Here is an 18,709-nt window from a genome sequence, read left to right on the forward strand (position 1 = left end):
CCCTGCTTTCTTTCTTTGTCTCTTGGATGTTGCTCATGTGTCTCAAATGGTTGCTGCTCGGGATGAGGTATTTTCACTATATTTTAAGAAGACAAATTTCAATTTCTTGAATTCGCTTCTTTCGGGTGTTGGCTGGGGCACTGTTTGTAGGTGTGATCGGTTGTCTGATATCGATATGGCTGTTTATAATTTCTACAAGATTTTGGACGATTTTGTGTCGCAGACTGTTCCTAGCCGGAAGGTCGATTTCCCTAGGAATCGGCCATGGTATTCTCCTGTGTTGACGAGACACAGGAATGATAGGAATAGATATTTTAGACGTTATAAGAGGACGGGATCTGATTTTGATTATGCTCGGTACTCTGCCGCTAGGACTATTTATAATATGGAATCAAGAGCGTGTTATGTTCGTTAAATTGATAAGGTTAGAGGTGACATTCATTGTAACCCGAGGTCTTTTTATGATTTTGTTAGGATGAAACGTAAGTCTTCGACTAGGCCGTCGAAGATCCGGACGGATGGTGTTGACTTTTATGGGGACCAGTCCATTGAGGACTGTTTCGCGGGCTTATTTGAATCTGTTTATAGAAAGGGTGCTTATCATGCTGATGGTTCATATCTCTATTCTATATGGTCGCTTGATAGGGTGGCAATTCCATTATTTGATAGTGTTTCTGTGTCTGGGTATTTGCGTGGGGTTGAGGCGTCCACCAGTGGTGGTCCAGAAGGGATTCCTGGAATAATTCTGAGGTTTTGCTCCGAATGTATCTCTGCTCCATTGTTGATGTTATTTAATAGTTCATTGAGGTTCTGTTATTTCCCTCTAAGATGGAGGAGCTCTTTTGTCGTATCACTTCATAAGTCGGGGAGCCCCTTTGATGTGGGTAGTTATAGGGGGATAAAAAATTGAGTGCTATTCCCAAGGTTTTTGAAAAGATGGTGACTGATGTTTTGTCGCATGGCATTTCTTCGATACTGGATCCCTGCCAGCATGGTTTTCGTAAGGGCCTATCGACTACTACGAACTTGGTGGAATTTACTTCTCATGTTATTAATCAGTTTGTTGTTGGGAATCGGACTTATGTTATTTATACGGATTTTAGTAAGGCTTTTGACCGGGTGAATCATAAGCTATTGTTATGTATAGGATTAGATTGGCCATTACACTTTTGGCTTGGATTTCGTCGTATCTTGATTGACGTACGCAGATTGTGTCTTTTGGTGATTCCTATTCAAGGTGCTTTGATGTCCCATCAGGGTAGTCATTTGGGGCCTGTCTTATTTTTGTTATTTATGAACGATTTACCTCAGTCCGTGTAGTTAACTCTAGGATTTTGATGTATGCTGATGACGTTAAGTTATTCTCCTCTTTTGATAATTCTGGTCAGGGGCATTTATTACAAGGTGATTTGTATAGCTTTGATGATTGTTGTAGGGTAAATCTGATGGATTTGAACCTGAGGAAATGCAAGTTTATGCGATTCTTTAGGTCTAGGCCTATTGATCTTCGGTATAGTATACGGGGCTCGTTATTAGAAGAGGTTGATTCTTTTGTTGATATTGGCATCGTTATGGATCGTAGGCTTAATTTTAATGGTCATATTGATCCGATGGTGAGTAAGGCGTATGGGGTTCTAGGATTCATAAACCGTTGGGCGAAGGAGTTTTCGGACCCTTATGTTACAAAGAGGCTTTTTACTGCCCATTCTAGAGTATGGTTCCATCGTGTGGGATCCTCAGTATGAAGTTTACATTGATAGGATAGAATCGGTTCAGAAGCAGTTCTTGTTGTTCGCTTTGAGACTTCTCCATTGGAAGTGATTTTGTTCTTCCTTCATATACTTCTAGATTGAGGCTGATTAATTTGCCTACTCTTAGGAGCCGACGGAGGATGTTGAGCTCCATGATGATGTATAGGTTAGTTAGTGGGGATATTCCATGCTCGGAATTGATATCTAGGATTAGGATAAATGTTCCTTTTAGGGCATCTAGGAATTACCAGTTTCTTTACATTGATTTTCTAGGTTCGAATTATGCTTCTGTGGAGCCTATTCGTAGGATGTGCATTATTTTTAATTCAATCTATCATCTAGTTGACACTAACCTTAGTATTGATATGATGAAGTCTAGAATTTTAGCATATTTGGATAACTAATACATTAGTTTTATTGAATAACCTAATATTTGATCTTGTGTTTTAATATATCCGGCTGATGAGTCCTTCTCTGTAGCTGGTCAAATCCCTCTGCCTCCACCCCGCCATGGTCCGGATCATAGCGTGTACGCTGTCCCTACGTCATGGGGACGAGGCCCTCGCGGTCGGAAGGGGCGGGAAAGTGGACGATGGGACCGTTCGCAAAAAAAACCCCTTCCACATTTTAAGGAAAACTCTTACCACTTTGGCAACGATTATATTAATTTGTCATTCTGCTTCTCACAACTTTTTAATTCTTTTATGATATTTTGAACATTCGTTTAGATTTCTTCACTTCGGACGACTTAAAGGATCCAGATACCCCAATGCGCATAAATTTAACCATAGACGATTTCGACGCGGTAATTCTATCAATATCAATATGGAAAGGAAATATAAAAACAAATTCTATTAATTTTTAGAAAGGCCAAGTTGCTAACCCGCGGGCGCCGTGCGTTGTAACAACAATTGATCCACATTATACAAAAAATGCGACTTTACAACGTAAAGCTAGGAAATTCCGAATGAAAACGTAAACACAACAAAACATTAGAAAATTTGTGATGTACGTTATAATCATCGTTAATTATCATTTTAGAGACATACTAAGACTACGGGATATAACTAGGAAGAAGTTTGTAATATATGCCACTCAACAGAAATATTTAGAAAAACAAAGGGAATCAGCGCAGCAAGAAATTGTTTACCAACACATAACCGAATTCCAAGAGGCATGTATAGAAACAATTTTCAATTGACTTGATGTGATATTTACTTATCAATTTTAGTTTGCCTTGGATGCATTATGTAAAATGGAGTCATATGCCTTTAAAGATATGACCGATAAGCAAAAACAATTACTAGACTTGCAAACCAATAAAATTTCCGAAGAACTAAAAATTGTAGCAGCAGAACACCAGCGATTTCTTATGGAAGTGCAAGAAGTTTACGCCCATTTTTTATTTCTTTTAAAACTAATTGTAGGCTGGTGTAATATTTTAACCTAAAATGTTTATTGTTCACATTTTTATATTGTTTAGAGTTACTTTGATGATATTATTGCTCCAGAAGACATAGAGGATAACCAAGACTACAAGATACCATCACCCGATAACATCGTAAAACTCGAAATAAATGAACGAAATCCAGTAGGTCAGAATATAGTACACGATATCACTCAATTCATGGATAATATAGTAAGGCCGTATTTGGCAAAGCGGAATCATCTAAATGGAGATATATGGATTAAGGTTGAACTCTTTATTGTTTTACTAAATTAATTACCAATATTTATTGTTTTCTTCGTAGGGCTACGAACGAACCAGACAAAAAATATTTAACTACAATCGACGGCTTACACAAGTGGCTTTATTAAATCACTTAGTTTCTGTGATTCATGATAAGTCGGTAAATATATTGTTTTAAAAGTATCATAAACATATCCACCATAGATCAAATCAATCTTTAAATTTGGTGATTAACCTTCAGACGTTTTTGATAGTTAGAGATCTGCAAAACTGCCACTTTTAAGCATGGTAGCTAATTTTATCAATTTTTCATACTATATATTTTTCATATTATATATATAATATATACTAACCAACTTTCTAACTTTCTCCTTATAGGTAAAGACATTTGCCAGACGAATAGAACGACCTTTGTTTTTGGTAGAAACAAGTTTCCTCACAACTCGTATAGACTTATTAATGCAACATTCTTTTAAAATACTGAACGATTTTGAAAAGCGGCATACAAAAAGGTAAGATAAGAAGTATAAGATCGAGCAGTATACATTGGTTATGTGTTTATCTCACATATTGGACTTATCCTCAAGTATGGCTCAATTTAATAGAGGATTGAGATAAATATCCAAAATTCACGTCATTCCAAACTTTTGCATCAATCGTATTTTTTGTAGAATAACATCGTATTTAAGTACTTGTGGGCATATGCTATGTCTAAGTCTCTGGGCACTAACCCTTGAATCGGTCCGATAATATGGTTTGCATTACTTCTTAAGAAATATGTCGATTTAAATCACTATTCAACTATTAGACTACATTGAAGCCAACCATATATGGAAATACATAATTGGATCTCATGAGATATATATTGTATACAATTAAATTAGAGCAGGTTTAGACTTATATAATGACATCTATTGAATGTCTACCGAATTCTAATTAATAATTATCTCCTTTTTTAGCAAACTGCACTTGAAATTAAGTGCGTTTGTACCAGTAATTTTAAAGAAAATTGAAACTAAATTATTCCATCATAAAGACACCACATTGATATTAACACAAGATAAGCCGAAAACAGATAATTACGACGCTCTTTTAAATGTCGAAAAAATGCAGTGGTATTTAATGGTAAGTTTAAATGCATTCTTTTTTATTTTACTTAACGTACTGAAACCATTTGTAGGGTTTATTGCAAGATTTGGAAAAATATCCACCAACTGCTTGTAAACAAATTGAAATCCAAGTTAGAAAACGATTTGATATGGAGAAAGATTGTTCCAGAAGAGCTTTAGTGAAACAAAATCGTCTACACAATTGGATGGACCATTACAAAAACCACGAGAATTTTCGCCAAAGGAAGGCTTCATAAATCCTCAATCATAAAATGTTCATTTTCAAAGGACAACGGCTACAATAACAACTCCTAAGTGCAAAATGTTCAATGGTAGAAAGTACTTATTGCGGTAATGGTACTTGATCCAAACAAAAACAACTTTTGAATCTTTTGTATATGTCAAAAAGTCTGTTGAATAAAGTGAAATTATAATTTAAGTATCCTGAGTTTTGCATTATATTCAACAAACATGAACATCAAGATCAGTGAAGTTAGGTTAGTTTTGAGTAACAGTGTGAAGGTTCATGAGGTAGTACTACAATTATATAACTCATTTATATGGGTTGTGTTCAATATTTGGAAATTCTGGTGGATCGGATGCTGGTTTGGGTCAGATAAATGGAGTTTTGAATTTCTTTGGGAAGATTATTGGTTTGGTTTTTGTATGCGATCCTTATAATTTTGATTTGTCCAGATGTGATCCTGTTTTTTATCCTGAGGATTTCGATTTCTTGAATTCGCTTCTTTCGGGTGTTGACTGGGGCTCTGTTTGTAGGTGTGATCGATTGTCTGATATCGGCCATGGTATTCTCCTGTGTTGACGAGACTCAGGAATGATAGGAATAGATATTTTAGACGTTATAAGAGGACGGGATCTGATTTTGATTATGCTCGTTACTCTGCCGCTAGGTCTATTTATAATATGGAATCAAGAGCGTGTTATGTTCGTTAAATTGATAAGGTTAGAGGTGACATTCATTGTAATCCGAGGTCTTTTTAAGATTTTATTAGGATGAAACGTAAGTCTTCGACTAGGCCGTCGAAGATCCGGAAAGATGGTGTTGACTTTTATGGGGACCAGTCCACTGCGGACTTTTTCGCGGGCTTATTTGAATCTGTTTATAGAAAGGGTGCTTATCATGCTGATGGTTCATATCTCTATTCTATAAGGTCGCTTGATAGGGTGGCAATTCCATTGTCTGTGTCTGGGTATTTGCGTGGGGTTGAGGCGTCCGCCAGTGGTGGTCCAGAAGGGATTCCTGGAATAATTTTGAGGGTTTGCTCCGAATGTCTCTCTGCTCCATTGTCGACGTTATTTAATAGTTCATTGAGGTTCGGTTATTTCCCTCTAAGATGGAGGAGCTCTTTTGTCGTATCACTTCATAAGTCGGGGAGCCCCTTTGATGTGGGTAATTATAGGGGGATAGCAAAATTGAGTGCTATTCCCAAGGTTTTTGAAAAGATGGTGACTGATGTTTTGTCGCATGGCATTTCTTCGATACTGGATCCCTGCCAGCATGGTTTTCGTAAGGGCCTATCGACTACTACGAACTTGGTGGAATTTACTTCTCATGTTATTAATCAGTTTGTTGTTGGGAATCAGACTTATGTTATTTATACGGATTTTAGTAAGGCTTTTGACCGGATGAATCATAAGCTCTTGTTATATATAGGATTAGATTGGCCAGTACACTTTTGGCTTGGATTTCGTCGTATCTTGATTGCCGTACGCAGATTGTGTCTTTTGGTGATTCCTATTCAAGGTGCTTTGATGTCCCATCAGGTGTGCCTCAGGGTAGTCATTTGGGGCCTGTCTTATTTTTGTTATTTATGAACGATTTACCTCAGTCCGTAGTTAACTCTAGGATTTTGATGTATGCTGATGGCGTTAAGTTATTCTCCTCGTTTGATAATTCTGGTCAGGTGCATTTATTACAAGGTGATTTGGATAGCTTTGATGATTGGTGTAGGGTATATTTGATGGATTTGAACTTGAGGAAATGCAAGTTTATGCGATTCTTTAGGTCTAGGCCTATTGATCTTCGGTATAGTATACGTGGCTCGTTATTGGAAGAGGTTGATTCTTTTGTTAATCTTGGCATTGTTATGGATCGTAGGCTTAATTTTAATGGTCATATTGATTCGATGGTGAGTAAGGTGTATGGGTTCTAGGATTCATAAACCGTTGGGCGAAGGAGTTTTCGGACCCTTATGTTACAAAGAGGCTTTTTACTGCCCTTGTTAGACCCATTCTAGAGTATGGTTCTATCGTGTGGGATCCTCAGTATGAAGTTTACATTGATAGGATAGAATCGGTTCAGAAGCAGTTCTTGCTGTTCGCTTTGAGACATCTTCATTGGAACAGTGATTTTGTTCTTCTTTCATACACTTCTATATTGAGGCTAATTAATTTGCCACTGTTATTCAACCGTCGAACTGAACGGACGTGTTTTCTATTAGCGGAGTATTTCATCGTAATAAGTACTTATTACGAATTTCACGTGTGGTGGAAATAATAAACCACCATGCAGCGAAATTCAAAGTCATCCACTGGGTTGCTAACTTCAGGGCCCAGTGGACGGGTAACGACTGAAGTTATAAATTTGGGCAGCGACCAAGAGTCAGGCCCAATTAGTCGACCTGTAGACGGGTCGACTGACGGTGACACTTTGGCAAGTCGAACCTTTTCTAAGGTGACGACATCAAAAGGAGGCAATCCCTCTCGAAAGAGATTCAAGGAACGAAGAAATGTTTTGTTTATGCTAAAGAAATTAGGATCAGTCGACCCAAGCACGTTGTCGGCTAAGCAAAGCGATTCCTTAAAATAGGCTCAAGGAATTCTTGAAGCTGGAAAAAGGGAACGATCACCGGATGAGCTGCCATCCTCTAAACGGGATCAAAGATCGTTTGCCTCAGTTGCAAAAGACAGCCTTGTGATGGCTATTATTAATAAAGGAGCATTGGACGGTATGATTCTAAGGCAAAAATGGGGGAAATTGAGAACGCGATGTCTGGTGTCTACTCAGAGGTGCGAAAAAAGTTTCCCGGACCAAGTCCTCGACTTCAAGATGCTGGATGGTATCAAGGACGATATAAGTTAATAGCTTTTGCGGACCAGAGGTCTATGGATTGCTTTAAAGCTGCATTGATGCTAATTGGTGAAGTTTGGGAAGGAGCCGCTTTGGAGTTAGTCGATAAAAAAGACATACCGGCTAAACCTAGAGCACATGCATGGATACCGGCAAACCCTCCTGATCCTGAGTCAATACTAGAGAGACTAAAAGAATGTAACCCAGATCTTCCAACCGCCGATTGGAAGGTTGGTCGTTTGAATGAGGTGGATGGACCAAGACGACATGCGGTGTTTATATTAAACATAGAGTCGCTGCCACATCTAGCCCAGACCCAAGGACGTGTAAGTTATGGCTTTCATGATATCCATATGAAGGTATACAAAAGCGATCAGCCAAAGGATTCCTCCGGTAGAGTCAGCAGTGAAAACATCTCCTAGCGAAGCCGAAGGAGACATAAAACCTGCAGACTATGGCGAAAATCATATGCGGGAAGTTTCTACAGGCTTAAACCTCACCAAAGCTGAACCGCGGATTGTTGCGAGAGTCACCGAGATCTGTGAAGAGGAAACCCTTGATGACTCAATTGAAGCGGCTGATGTGACGGTGGTTGAAAATTTAGATGGTTCTACGGTTCCTCCATATAAAATTCACCATTGTAAGGCCGCTTGTGCTGCCTTAAAAGTTTTCCTGATGAAAGGAGACATAGATATAGTTCTTATTCAAGAACCATACATATATAAGAACAAGATCTGTGAATTAAGCACTCCGGGTTTCAAACTTTTGCATAATACCGGTAACGATATAAATCGAGCATGTATAATTGCTAAAAACGAACTAAACTTGTTTCTGCTTCCTTCATTGAGCAATGCAGACACTGTCGTATCCAGTCTAGAGATATCCAAATGCAAATATTGGGTATCTTCGGTCTACATGGGACATGATAGGGAGATGCCACCCTGTGCCGTTAAGACCTTAGTTGAGGAGTCACTAAAAACAAAGACAAAACTCATTATGGGATGCGATGCAAATGCACATCATAGTATTTGGGGAAGTAGTGATACTAATGCAAGGGGAGAGTCGCTAATAGAGTTTATTTTGCGTACTAACCTGGTAGTTGCAATAAGGGAGATGCACCAACCTTCGTCACCAGGAACAGACAAGAGGTTTTGGACGTCACGTTGACCTCTCCGGAACTGAATGATAAGATAACTGAATGGCAAGTTTTGAGGGAACAGATTGGCTGTTCGTACTTCAAAGACCATATTTCCGCCAAATGTTAGGAAAGCTGATTGGAATAGGTATAGGGAATCGTTCAATTTGATGATACCGGAAATGCCAGAGACAAATATGAGCACTGTGCAAGATATCGAACACGCAGTAGAGCGGATTACTAAGGCCATCAACATGTCACTGAAAGCTGCTTGCCCTAAAGGAAAGCCAAGGGGAAAAACTCAGCCGCCATGGTGGACTACGGAGATAAGTAATATGAGGAAATCCTGCAGGAAGCTCTTTAACAAAGCAAAGTCCACCAGAGCTCCGGAGGATTGGGACACTTACAAGATGAATCTGAGAGCATATAAACGAGAACTGAGAAGGTCTCAACAAAACTCTTGGGATGATTACTGTAGCAGTATTGAGAATACGTCAGAGGCTTCCAGACTACGGAAGGTACTAGCATCCACTAACACCGCTCCAGGTTTCATTAAAAAATCGGAGGGAAATTGGACAACGTCCATTGAGGAGACGTTGGACGTACTTTTGGACACACACTTCCCTGGAAATCAGACGGTTGAACCATGTTCTGGCGGTGTAACAGAGGCTCAGCGATCATTTCCTATCGAGGAAATTGTGTCGGAATCTAGAATAAAATGGGCTTTAACCCTGCTACTATGTTAGAAAAAACTTACAGATTTTATGTTGGGGTCATATCATGACCCACACTTAATTTTGTAAAATAAAATGATATGTGTATCTAATTAAAAGGTTTTTTATAGTTTGGGATCATCGGAATAGGTTGTTGTTACTGGAATTTTCTGTCGTTGAGACGAACATACCGTTTATTTTGCCAGTTATGCTTTTATTGAAAGTTTTTCTTTAATGAAAAAATTTACTCGCGCTTTTTGGTTGTAAAAAAGTTGTATGTAGGTGGTAATGGGAGCTACCGTGGCGCAATGGTTAGCATGCCCGTTTTACAAAGGGTCATGGGTTCAACCCCAGTTTCGACCAAACACCAAAGTATTTTTTCAGCGGGTGGAATAATATATCTTCTGCTGGTGACATTTCTGAGTTTCAAAGCTTCTCTATGTGGTTTCACCGAAATGTGGAACCACGTGCAGATTTGGATTCATCGTCCCAAATAACTATAAAAACAATATTCAGTTCTTCATCAACAGAACCATAAAAAAAACTAACTTATTACATACAAACATTCATCCATTAGAAAATGTTATTTTTATACGGAAATCGCGATTTATATCAATTCAGTAAATCGTGAACAATATTAAAAGTCGTGCACCGATTGTAATGAAATAAAGCTCATTTTATTCGAAATATATTAAACTAACTATTTCTGAACCAAAACTGTGATTTTCGACCCATTTTTATTTTGTAGGAATTTTTAAAGAACAATTTTTTTTTTTGTTAAAAATTTCAATTTTTTTTTTAAACTTTAACGATATCTCTAAAACTACTTAGAAAATTGAAAAGCAATGTAAAGACGGCTTAAAGATAATATTCTTTGGGATTTTCGGTTTGTTTTTATTTAAAATGGTGAACCGTTTTCAAATTTTTCCAATATATGTAGTGAAGTGCCTTAATTATGAAAATAATGGTATATCTCGAAAAGTCAAACTGATGGATAAAAACCAAGTGAATATTTGGATTCAGCGACCTCAAATTACTAAAATTTGCTATAAATTTCAAATCAACACAAAAAAGTTCGTGTTTGTTCCCCTGTGTAATATATGGGGTCATAAAATGACCCCAACCTGTTATGTGTATACACCAAGAATAAAAAGCCCTACGAACATAAAATTTTAACAAACCCTATTGAATTAAGTACATTTCACCAATTCATGCACTGAGTAGTAAGATCTTTTAATTATATTCCACCACAAAGAAATGGGGTAATAATAAATTCGATTTGGGTCATCAAATGACCCCAACATAATAGCAGGGTTAAATAGCTTTGGACCATTCAAATCCCCCGGACCTGATGGAATTACTCCGGCGGAATTACAAGCAGTGGCTGAAAGAATTATCCCCTGGTTGACGGTGATATATAAACGATGTGTAAACTTAGCATATATTCCAGAAAAGTGGAGGGAAACAAAAGTCGTCTTCATACCTAAAGCAGGAAAAGTCTCTCACTCGAGTGCGAAGGATTTCCGACCAATCAGCTTATCCTCATTCCTACTTAAGACACTGGAGAGGATGATAGACATGTATCTTAGAACTAGCGTGGATTCAAGTTTGCTCTCGAAACGACAGCATGCATACTCGAAGAGCAGGTCTACTGAGACCGCATTGCATGAACTAGTCAGCTTTATTGAAAGCTCACTATCTGTCAAAGAATACACAATCGTGGCGTTTCTAGACATCGAAGGGGCGTTCAATAATGTCCATCCGAGCTCGATATTAAATGAACTGACAACTCTGAATGTTGATCCAGGTATACTTAGGCTGTTAGACGAACTTCTAATAAAGAGACGTATTTCAGGGGAAAATTCCCATCCACAATCATAGATATTATACAGAGAGCTCTCCGGATGACTGATAAAAAATGGGCGAAAGATAATGGTCTTGGTGTAAATCCAGCAAAGACAGAACTAGTCATGTACTGCAAAGATCGCAAAACTCCCACGGTTAAGCCCATTTCCTTAGGGGGTACTGAAATTTCCTTTGGTGAGTGTGCAAAATACCTTGGCGTTATTTTGGACAGGAAGCTGAATTTTAGGCTTAATATTGAAGAGTGGGCGAGAAAAGCCACGGTAGCTTTGTACTCGTGCAAAAAGGCAATAGGGAAAAAGGGGGGACTAAAACCAAAAATTGTGCATTGGCTATGCACGGCAGTAGTTAGACCTACAATGCTATATGGTGTTGTAGTCAGGTGGCCGGCACTTCAGAAACCGACTTGTTCAGATAAAGTTCAGCGAATGGCGAGCTTATGTATCTCAGGCGCATTTAGTAAGACAGGAACAGACTCCCTTAATGTCATGCTACATCTATTGCCTTTAGACATTTTGGCCAAACAGCCAGCTGCAACAACGGCTGTGCGGTTGCGCGAGCTATCGCTGTGGTCGGAAAAAATGTACGGTCATAGTTCGGTCCTCAAAGTAATGCCAGATGTGCCTAACGTAGTGGATTACACCCCGGCAAAACCACTTTTCGACAAAAAGTTTGAAACTTTAATTCCCAACAGTGAGGCGTGGTGTACACAGACCCCGGGGAATAAAAGATATCTAGATTTCTATACTGATGGCTCCAAATTGAATGGACAAGTGGGGTTCGGAGTGTATTCTAAAGATCTGGAAATTCGAATAGCGAAAAGATTACCTAATCACTGTAGTGTTTTTCAGGCTGAAATATTGGCAATAAGAGAGGTGGTGAATTGGCTGAGAAGTAATGTTCCAACAAATATTGGCATTAATATATACTCAGACAGTCAACCTGCAATAAAATCCTTGGACTCTGTGTTCCTTAACTCGAAAACGGCCATAGACTGCCGCAAATCTCTCAACGAGATGGCTGAGCAGTACAATATTCACCTAATATGGATGCCTGACCATAGGAACATACCGGGTAACTGCGAAGCAGATGTGTTAGCAAGGCTAGAAACTACCTTACATATTCCAGGGGAACTAGCTCTTACTGCGTGAGAAGGCTGTTATGATGGCCAATATTCGATGGGAGAATTGTAAGGGTTGTAACGACACCAAGCAAATATGGCCCCATTTAAACTTAAACCGCACACTAGATATGCTAGTGTTCACAAGGCGTCAGGTAGCACTCCTGATATCTGCTATAACGGGTCGCTGCCTGATAGGCGAATTTGCAAAAACTATAGGTGCGAAGTATAATGACTATTGTATAAGCTGTCATGATGTGGAGGAAAAGGAATCGGATAAGTTCAAATTAAACACATCTTGTGTGAGTGTCCTGCTTTTTGTGTAAGGCGTAAGCGAATTTTAGGAGCATATAGCTTTAGATTACTGGCTGACCTGGAAAACGTTAACTTAAGCAGTATGTTAATGTTTTTGGAGCAATCTGGTTGGTTCCACAAAAGTAAATAATAGAGAAGGTTCAGTGGTTAAGACTACAAGTGCCCATATGTAATAGGTACTTTTAGTTAAATATGGTATCACAATGGACTGAATAGTCTAAGTGAGCCTGAAATTTAATCGGGCTGCCACTTTAACCTAACCTAATTTGCCTTCTCTTAGGAGCCGACGGACGATGTTGAGCTCCATAATGATGTATAGGTTAGTTAGTGGGGATATTCCATGCTCGGAATTGATATCTAGGATTAGGATAAATGTTCCTTTTAGGGCATCTACGAATTACCAGTTTCTTTACATTGATTTTCTACGTTCGAATTATGCTTCTGTGGAGCCTATTCGTAGGATGTGCAATATTTTTAATTCAATCTATCATCTAGTTGACACTAACCTTAGTATTGATATGATGAAGTCTAGAATTTTAGCATATTTGGATAACTAATACATTAATTTTATTGAATACCTAATATTTGATCTTGTGTTTTAATATATCCGGCTGATGAGTCCTCTGTAGCTGATCAAATCCCACTGCCTCCACCCCGCCATGGTCCCGATCATGGTGTGTACGCTGTCCCTACGCCATGGGGACGAGGCCCTCACGGTCGGAAGGGGCGGGAAAGTGGGCGATGGGACCGTTCGTATAAGAAAACAAAAGTATATCCTGACAATTTAAAACTCGATTCCATTCAACAAGACCCTTAATATTGCATAAACATTATTGTTCTTTCTATTGTTTATCTATCATTAGGTTTGGAGGTGGCACCAAACTTCCCACTGACCAAACGCCCACTTTCCCGCCGCTTCCGACCGTGGGCGCCACATCACCAATTTGGGATTACTAACGTTAGTATCAATAAGGTGATAGTGTGGATTCATCAACACAAATTTTCGGATACGTTCAAACAACGCGCAATGAGAACGTTGAAATGAAGAGGGATCGATAATTTTTAGATGGCCTACACGAGACGTAGGCCACGCAGGGGACTTTCCCACTCAAAATCTTATTGATCATCATTGATCCCAATGCTGTAGAGGTGACTCATATAGAGCAATAACATAGAATTAGTTAATTAAATAACATGAAGCTGGCATACAATTTTATCCAGATGCTATTTGGGGAAATGAATACGTGAATACGGTACACATGTTATACTATTTCCAATCATTTACTAATATGACGTAGGTTGTGCGTCGTTGCAGAATATCTCGGTGATTGTTTTATTTTACTTAAAACTCAGACTTGTGATCTTCGATTTTAATAACGACTCATAATATATGGTACACGAAGAAATGTTAACAATTTATACATTTTAAAGATTACTCCGTTCCGTATTCCACGTATTATTAATTAAAAATTGAATTAAATAAAGAGCGTGGTTATTTCATTTCAGCATAACTCACCTGACATCTGAGCCAGCTATTGCCAAATATGTACCGCTTTGATCGAAGCACAAGTCTTTGACTTCATATCCATCATCCAGCTGTATTGTTTTAAAATTTTTCAATTTTCGCAAATCCCATAACTTTACACAGGCATCGTCAGCTGCTGTGGCTAAGTAATAACCATTTTCTGAGAATGAAATTGCTGAAATAGGTCCAGTATGACCTGGAAAATTGGCCACATTGCTTTGCTCTTTCAGATCCCATATTTTCACTTGGGAGTCATCAGTACCAGTGCCGAAAATCAAACCATCGGGATGGAATTGCGCTGTTGTTAGACCAACTTCAGCAGTATCAATTACCTAAAGCAAAAATATAATAAGGCTAAATGTACAACTTTCAATTTATATCAAAACCTTTGTTAGTAAGCGACCCGTCCGTATGTCTGAGAAAGCCCAATGCTTATCAGATGATGTTGATAAAACATAATCACCAGTTGGATGTAGAGAAAGTCCAGTCACTGGGCCGTCATGGCATCTCAGCAAAAGCTGTGTCTGTGACGTAGGAATATTCCAAATTCGTATAGACATATCCGGCGAACCAGTTATAACTGTGTCCTCGTCAGGGTGATAAATAACCTTGGTAATTTTTTTGGTGTGTCCTTTTAATATAGCCACTATTTGTTCTGTATCTTTGTTGAAAACTGTTGCGTTTTTATCACTTCCACCTGTTAAAATTTTGCTGTGATCTGCCGAGTTGATATCTAAAGCTAATATGCCGGGAATAGAAGCGGAATGCAAACCCGGATGCGAGGCCGTAGTCATAAACGTTTTAAGTTGGTCATGTGTAACTAGCTCTTCGGGTACTGTACGACCGCGTTTTTTCCGTTCTTGGGTCAAAACTGTCGCCTTATCCTGGAGTTTTTGTATAACTTCAGCGCTCATTCCTGCCTGTTCGATTGGTTGCGTCGCTACTCCAGCAGCTTCCGATGCTATAGATGGGTGCTGTGGTACGGAAGTTGGAGCAGATGACACGCCGATTCCAGCCTGAGGCTTGAGGGTAGCCAGAGCTTCTCGCGCAGCTGCGACTTCTTTATTGAGACGTGCAATAACACGACAGGCCGCGTCGTGCTGGTAAAGAGCATGAGATAATTCTTGGCGAGTTGTTTGCAGTTGTTGTCTTTGAGTAAAAGAATGCAACATTAGAGCATCCCATTCATCTTGTAGCGTCTTCAACGTAGCCGGTATACTTGTAGCACTAGGAGGCTTAGGTTTGACGATTGGAGGAGTCTTTACTTCTATCAAGTCTTCCGCTTTCATTTCCTGACCAGTGATAGGATCGCAGCCATTTTCTAGAATATATTTTTCTATTATTCGCTTCTCAAAAATTGCTCCAGAGTGGGGTGAAATTACTGGAGTGTCCGGAACCTCGTTTGTAACTAAAAAAATTGAGATGCATATAAAACATAACCTACAATAGCAATTTTAATAGCTCAATACATACTTGCACAAATTAACGACATTATGGTCAGCAATATATATCCCAATATCCTAACAAATAATAAGATATTGTCTCATAAACGTAGTTAAATTTTTAAAATTTTTCGTAAATGTGACGAGTCGAAGGTTGTTTGCTTCCCACCAACAAACAAATGCCGAATAGGGATCTATAAATCGAAAATCGATTAATTGATTATTCGAATTTTGGCACGAAAATCTTAAAAAAATCGAAATAATCGATTTTCGATTTATAGATCCCTAGGAGGCTCAAACAGTGATGCCAGCTCCCGAAAGCAAAAAGCACCAAAAATAAATAAATTTGAACATACCACTTTCCACCACAATACTACTAAAGCCAGTTAAAATTCAATGCTATCCCAATAAACACAAACGTTTGAAAACCACATGCCCAATATGCGCTTTAAATATTATCAGTTATTCCGGACGACATTGCTCGTGTCGAACATATCCCATATATTGTGCACATTATAAGTTAAGTCCGAAGACATAATCGATACTGCTGCATGTTTATGGGATCGATAACACATTTACCGATTATTTAGTCATCGCCGACAAGTCGTATCGATCCGACACACTGTAAGATTCTTTACAAACACCGACATCCCGTCCGGAATAACTGATAGTCTGTAAAGCGCAATAAACACAGGATGAGCGTTTTTCAAATGCAACACCTTTTCAGTTTGAGGGTAAATATCATTTTCAACATAAATTCAACTTGACTTGAAACAGCTCATCTTCAATACATCTTCAAATTGTTTGCGAATTACAACCAATTTGGCAAAATGTTGACGAAAACTTTGAAAATGTGTTGAAGATAATTGGAGAAAACTTTGACAAAACACTACCCTGAAATGCAACGAAAAAACCATATGGTTTTCAATACTACTTTGGACAACAAAGTTCGTGGAAGAAATACAAAAATGTGGAAATTTTTTAATAATCAATTGAAATTGCTTATAATAATTGGTAAGTAAAACTAAAACAAGAAATGAAAACTTTAAGAAAGTCACTAAAATCAAATCTCTTTGCAGACAACTAAAATATTTGGATACTGATTCTTGGACACATTAAGAGGCTGGCCGATGAAAAATGATAGTGGCTTATCGAGAAGAGAAAATTTCCATAAATCAAAGTGCAACCAAAAAAACTTGGTATTTATGCTTTTCCATATCAACAACTACTGGATGACAATTCGCATTACATCGATAGTTTAATTTAAATCGCATCATCGGTTTAATTTGTTATTTTGTGAATTGAAATTGCTGGAAATTTATTCCAATTATCTGGTCATCAAGTTCCTGAAAATTGCCAGTATTTTAATAACAACAATTTTGTAACACAAACGTTCTTGAGGAAATCACGAAGTACGTGGTCAGTTGAAAGAAATACAAATTGGTAAGTCAAAATAAAAAGTGAAATGAAAACATAATGGAAATCACAAAACTCGATTATTTTGCAGAAAACTAAAATCATTGGATGGTATATTCTTGGAAGATGTTGGCCGATGAAAAACCGATGAAGGGAACAACAAAGAAAAGTTTTCAGAAAACTTACAAGGTGCAACCAATTAAAACAAAGTGCAACAATTCCTATATCAAGAACTTCTGGATGAAAATTAGCATTACATCAATTTACATCCCGTCATCAGTTTGATGTTTTGTGATTTCCTCTTGCTGGAATCTATTCTAACACACAAGCCAGCAAGTTCCTCGATAGTAATTATTTCAAATTGCCAGTATATTAATTAATAGTTACATGTAAAAATGTTTAAGATATTTAAAGTTGTATTCATGGCTGAATAAGGAGGTTGAATCACGATAACAAAAACGACAAATTTCAATATGTTGTTTACAATTTTAAGAAGTCAAAATCAGCTGATAAAAGAATCGTATAGCATTGGTAAAAGTGGCAATTATTTATTCTTTCAATTGTCCTGAACCAAATAATTCAAATCAGAGAAAAATAAAGGTTCAAATTTAATTGCGTCACCTATGAGTGATTGTGAAGTGGATAATTCATCCGAGGAACGCCGATATGAGACAAATAAGACTATAATACCCACCAAAGTTAAGAATGGAAGTCAGTCAAATGGATCTTCGCCATCTATTAACAAAAACAGTTTATGATGCAGTCTAAAAACTGATGTGCGTGGTATTTTGGTTCTGGAATATGTTATCAAGATACTCAAGTCATCTTTGAACAATTCTCCAGCTATGAATGCGCGAGTTTGTTTGAGATGCATTTGCTATGCAGTGTCATTTGGAGAGCTGCAAACACCATAAACATATGATTTTGACATCTTAAAATTTTGTCGAAATAAAAAAATTGTAATCATATGGGCCTATGATTTAACCTTCTTGTTCAGCCATGGTTGTATTCATAGTTTTATTTATTAATACGTTTAATAAGATAATTACATTTTGATTGGTATTATATTATATTTTTATATATTATTAATGTTATTTTTAAGATTATTATATTTGTTAACGAAAAAAATAATAAAATTTACGAAATCTCTAGAAATTTAGTATTGACTTTCAGTTAGAACTAGGATTGACTTTCATACAAATTGCGGTTTGAAAGTATTCGCAACAATGCTAATTTTTTATTTTTATCACATTGAAAACTGTTTGAGAAATTATTGAGTAGCGATGCATTTCAATTTGAGGATTATAATTGAGAAATTATTGCTATTGTGTTGAATTTTACTGTTGAGGGTAATGTCTGTTTTTTGTTGAGAACGCGATTTTCTCAACAATTTCTCAACTTGAATATTACCCTAATCCTTTGAAAAAATGTTTGAAAAATTATTGAATTTTAGTATTTTTCAAACGTTTGTGTTTATTGGGTGGTTTTTTCGTTGCATTTTAGCGTAGTGTTTTGTCAAAGTTTTCTCATACCCAAATA

At 37.7% G+C, this 18,709-nt stretch overlaps 2 protein-coding genes and 1 long non-coding RNA gene across 3 annotated transcripts in view; 2 read left to right on the top strand and 1 right to left on the bottom strand.

Annotated features, from left to right (window-relative positions):
* Prp19 (pre-mRNA processing factor 19) overlaps positions 1-15,944 on the bottom strand; it is a 33,921-nt gene extending 17,977 nt beyond the window's left edge. The window contains exons 1-3 of the mRNA XM_075309878.1: positions 15,786-15,944; positions 14,699-15,720; positions 14,304-14,644 (exon numbers count right to left, since the gene is read on the bottom strand). Coding sequence (XP_075165993.1) covers positions 14,304-14,644; positions 14,699-15,720; positions 15,786-15,804 — 1,382 coding nt within the window. The 5' untranslated portion in view covers positions 15,805-15,944. The remainder of the gene's footprint in view (positions 1-14,303; positions 14,645-14,698; positions 15,721-15,785) is intronic.
* LOC142237734 (uncharacterized) lies at positions 1,338-4,989 on the top strand. Its single transcript, XM_075309131.1, has 10 exons — positions 1,338-1,613; positions 2,455-2,556; positions 2,617-2,726; positions 2,793-2,925; positions 2,983-3,174; positions 3,235-3,444; positions 3,503-3,601; positions 3,820-3,953; positions 4,401-4,566; positions 4,622-4,989. Exons 1-10 carry the CDS (start codon positions 1,338-1,340, stop codon positions 4,805-4,807), a joined length of 1,608 nt encoding a protein of 535 aa, XP_075165246.1. The 3' UTR covers positions 4,808-4,989.
* A 515-nt stretch (positions 15,945-16,459) lies between the features above and the next one.
* On the top strand, positions 16,460-18,193 carry LOC142242027 (uncharacterized). Its single transcript, XR_012723923.1, has 3 exons — positions 16,460-16,768; positions 16,834-17,197; positions 17,262-18,193. It is a non-coding gene; the product is annotated as an uncharacterized LOC142242027 (long non-coding RNA).
* Positions 18,194-18,709: the final 516 nt, after the last annotated feature.

The sequence above is a fragment of the Haematobia irritans genome, chromosome 5 (genome assembly GCF_050003625.1).
Source record: "Haematobia irritans isolate KBUSLIRL chromosome 5, ASM5000362v1, whole genome shotgun sequence".
In the NCBI taxonomy this organism is placed as follows: domain Eukaryota; kingdom Metazoa; phylum Arthropoda; class Insecta; order Diptera; family Muscidae; genus Haematobia; species Haematobia irritans.

Coding starts and splice junctions, on each gene's coding strand:
- LOC142237734 (XM_075309131.1), top strand. CDS start 1,338: ATGTATGCTGATGACGTTAAGTTATTCTCCTCTTTTGATAATTCTGGT. Junction 3,445..3,502: donor ATGGAGATATATGGATTAAG/GTTGAACTCTTT, acceptor TTTTCTTCGTAG/GGCTACGAACGAACCAGACA. Junction 3,602..3,819: donor CTGTGATTCATGATAAGTCG/GTAAATATATTG, acceptor TTCTCCTTATAG/GTAAAGACATTTGCCAGACG.